This window comes from Papaver somniferum, chromosome 7 (assembly GCF_003573695.1).
Source record: "Papaver somniferum cultivar HN1 chromosome 7, ASM357369v1, whole genome shotgun sequence".
In the NCBI taxonomy this organism is placed as follows: domain Eukaryota; kingdom Viridiplantae; phylum Streptophyta; class Magnoliopsida; order Ranunculales; family Papaveraceae; genus Papaver; species Papaver somniferum.
The window spans coordinates 217,124,281-217,128,453 of record NC_039364.1 but is presented as its reverse complement, the minus strand read 5'-3'; the positions used below and the strand labels follow the sequence as shown (position 1 = coordinate 217,128,453).

General features: G+C 35.0%; 1 protein-coding gene across 1 annotated transcript; it reads right to left on the bottom strand.

The window, feature by feature from the left end:
* Positions 1 to 3,135: 3,135 nt before the first annotated feature.
* LOC113295943 (F-box protein At4g09920-like) lies at positions 3,136 to 4,173 on the bottom strand. The gene has a single exon (XM_026544274.1). The coding sequence runs from the start codon at positions 4,171 to 4,173 to the stop codon at positions 3,136 to 3,138; it is 1,038 nt and encodes a 345-aa protein (XP_026400059.1).

Genomic DNA, 4,173 nt, shown 5'->3' with positions numbered 1-4,173 from the left:
TTCCCTTGCCTTTAGTGTTTAATTAGAACATTAATAAAGAAATAATAATAATTTTTTTATAAAAATAATTATGATTTAAGCCAAAAAGAGAAAGATATTAAGTTTTTGAGATATTTCTATTTTTAAAAATCAAAGTTTATTTACATAGGGTCTTTAAAGGAATTGGTTCGGAGCCTTGAAACAAGCTAGGCCCCAATGTTTTTCTGAATAACAAGCCCTATTCTATGAAACAAATAATGGCCTACTTTTATATTGAAGTCATGGAAGGAGATGTAGTTCTTCAATCTCTTCAAAAAAAGCAATCATTTCCTCTCCAAGTTCTCCAAGGGTGGAAAAGTCTAAAATACCAAAACCATATCCTTGAGCGTTGAATTTGTCCAAGTATTTTGTTGCGTTTTTGGGTGATAACATTAGAGATAACATGACATGGTCTAAAAGCATGAATACCTCCCCAGTAAAAGGTGAAATGTCAGCAACGTCAAAACAAGTGTCCTTACCACTATTCCAGTTGTAGGCAAGGATATCAGTTGGCCTCAAATTTGCACCATTATCGGAAAGAAGGCCTAAGGATACTTTTTTTCTCGCAAGGACCCCTACTCGAAAACAAGCATCATCAAGTGTGTCACGAACAAGGTTGTGTCGAAATTTAAGACATCATTGGCACAATGTAAGGCATGATCACCAAAAATATCCATCTCTCTGTTATAACTGGAGCATAAACTACCATATGCGAAAAGTAGGATACCTAGACGGTAACAAAAGGACAGAACTGAACTGGCATGGTCCTTAATGTGTTATGCATCCTTTGTGGTGGTTTGCTTAATGGCTATAATTTTCGAAAATTGTGCCTATAATGATAAACACCTCCAAAATTTTCGTAAAAACTCTAAATTTGATATTGTTGTTTGTACTCATTGTGTAGATTTCTTTAAATTCTTTCCAAAGTGATAAATTCCAAGGCACAGATTTTTAGATTGGTTATATTCTAGTTTGCTTTCCAATTATACCCTGGAAAAATATGATACATAAAGAAAAATAGTCACATTTATAGCGCTTGCAATTTTTATTCAAGTATAAAGACTGCATCAAGATCATGGTTATAAGTTTGCACTTAAACTACTCTATATATAAGGCTGATAAGCTGGTACTGTTATTGCTCTCATCTGTAGTTTGGTTGAACTACTCAGAAGTTTGTTCTTTATTGTGTTCTCATTTATGAATACCGAGGAAACAATAGAGATTGAATCCAATGGAAACCAATTACTTTATTATTCGATGGTCGAAAATCCTAGGCTTCATTCAAGCTTCACTTGCCAGGTATACCCTATTCTGGCTATGCATATAATTGTGGCCAATTCGGCGATAGCATTTTCTGTTGGCCTCATATGTTTGCTATGGAGGTGGAAGGTTATAGTGGAACCTTCTATCTATCGTGCAGTTGTCGCTTTTTACCTTGTACTGTACACATTCTGGGCCAATTTTTGTTTGTTTTACTATTCGAGATTACCACTTGTTCTCGGATAGGTCAATGAGAGTTCTTGATGGTAGATGAATCCAGGAATCGTAGAATAAAACAGAAGGTTATTTAACTTGAGTTCTTACAGTTCTTCTCCCATGGTTTACAGTGAAAGCTGAGGTTTAAGCTTCAATTGTGTCACTCCAGCGCACAAATATTAAATTAGCTTTCTCTTCGGAAAGATTTGAAATGATGTTCTTATAAACTTGATGAACTCTTAAAAACAGTTGTTTTAAGGAAGCCAACCAAACACTGTTCTCTTTTGTAGCTTTTGTGCATTATCAGTTAACTCCGCCACCACCGCTTAAGGCTATGACTTATGAATGGCAATGCATTTCTGAACGGCATCAAGACTTAATCTTCTTATCCTTCTAACTTCTAGATTTTAAAATTACTCATTACCCACTTTCCATTTCTTTGATTTGGTGATTTACAAGTACCTGAAAAGATTTGTTAGTTTCCTGGTTCATTCAGTTGTTTCAAAGTGATTACTGCAGGACTGCCCACTAAAATCTGCCATGTTTTAACTTATTTTTTGCATATCATTATGAGGTTGTTCATAAATCAACTATGGTAACAAGTTGATGCAAGTTCTTACAGGAAAGAAACAAATGAAGGAAAGTACACAACCAAAAACAACGGGGAAAGGCTCGCCTAACTACAAAATAAGCTAAATAAGATAGCAGAAAATCCTTTGTTTTCATTGTAATGGTTTTGCCATCATAACCCTAGCTTATCCTCCAACCAAAATATAGATAGCAAGAAATGATATCACCAACATAAACTTGAATCAGAATATGATTGTCATAGATGGAGTGGCTGCTGGAAGCACAGATAGCTTTTCAAAATATTCCTCTTTTTCTCTGTGACTAGGGCATTGGAATCTCGGATAAATAAGGTGCACTTCATCCAAGACTGGCACCCTAGTAAACAAGAACTGCAGAAAGTTGAATTCATTAGCACTGCCTCGGAAATTTATAATGTGAACTGCTAAGAGGTTATTCAGAGTGTGTTCGAGCTTCCAATAACATTCCAAGCTTCCTGAATTAGACTTTATCAACACAAAAGCCAGAACCGGCCCAGAAGAAAGAAAATGATAGTTAGCACCAGAGCAACTTTGTAGGCAGAATATAAAAACTAAGGACAGCAGTATAAAAAAATAGCATGAATTTATAAAGTTGCCTCATCACAAGATAGTTCCCCCGTGATTTCGTCTAGACGTTCCTACCAAACAAACAATTAAGCGTTAGCAGAAGATGCATATATTTCATTTTAAGACCTGAAGGTGGAAATAAAAGCTATATAAAAGCATAATGGAATAAATCAAATCAAATGAAAATTGAAAAGAGGTTTGGGTTGTACTTACCGTATCCAATACTAAGGAGAGAGTCTTAATATTTGGAGATATCTTTAGCAAGTAGGTTAATCTAGGAAGGCATTCTGGTGAAAGGCATGTTCCCAGAGTCATATATTGTAGCTTGTGGAATAGCTGGGGCCGACTTTGTAACAGGTCAGGAGCGTTTGATAGAATCTTGGCACATATTATTAGGGAAGTAAGACAATATCCCATCTTGACAATGTTGTACGGTACTAACTTTTTGAATGAAAAGGGGAAAAAACTATACCTCAAGGACTCTATGAGATAGAGTTAGAAACTTCACATTACGGAGCGCACTTAAGAAATTCACCATAAGTTTACCAAATTCTTCAGTCTCTGCAGAAAGCCCTGAATCTTCTTCGTCTACCCCATTATAGTACCAGTACATATCTTCTAATGACTTGATTTCAATATCAACAGTTTTAAGAGAAGAAAGGTCCTCTAGGATGTTGTCCTCGGATATCATACCTTTGCATCTTAAGAATGTTAGATTTGGAGCACTTAACTTGATAGTATTGCTGCCGCACCAAGTTTTCCCTTGAGAAATAAGATGACCATATCTTGATTGTCTAGTCATTGGACTCCTCTTATCATTAAATTCTAGTATAAACTCTTCGAAATTTGGACAGCAGATATCAAACTCAATGTAAGTATCTACTATTGTCAACGATTCAAGGTTAGGACAGTTCAAGAAGAACTCATCAGTTAATTCTTCATCTTTAAATCCAAGTCCCTCAAGCTTCAGATATTTGAGCCTAGGTAAATCTGTAACATCAGGTAAAAATATTTGCCCATAATTATGCCTACCATTCACTGTCAATTCGAATTTGGTTAAAGATGAACAAGTAAATAGGCAATCAGGAATGTCAACCTTTTGATTATCGCAAATCTCAATAGATAGTTCTTGAACATGACATTCTACAGCAGCAAGTATCCATAAATAAAGACGATCTTCAAATTTAGATTCAATATGTTCAATAACAATGTCAAGTCTCTGTATATCATATTTCTCACGAAGAGCTAATACCTGATCAATGAAATCTATGATCTCATCCTCTTTTATAAATAAGTTTCTGAAAGAATTCTGGTATATATCATCCGAATTGAAGTTCAAAGTAGGAAGATATTTCCAAATATACCTCCATCTTTTCGACAAAATGTTGTTCCGAATTACAGATCTCATATCAATGAATGATAAGATTTTATGAATAAGGGCATCTGGTAAATCACTAAGTCTATCTCTTTTATCAGATACCAATGGTGCTTTTCTTGCTTTCAT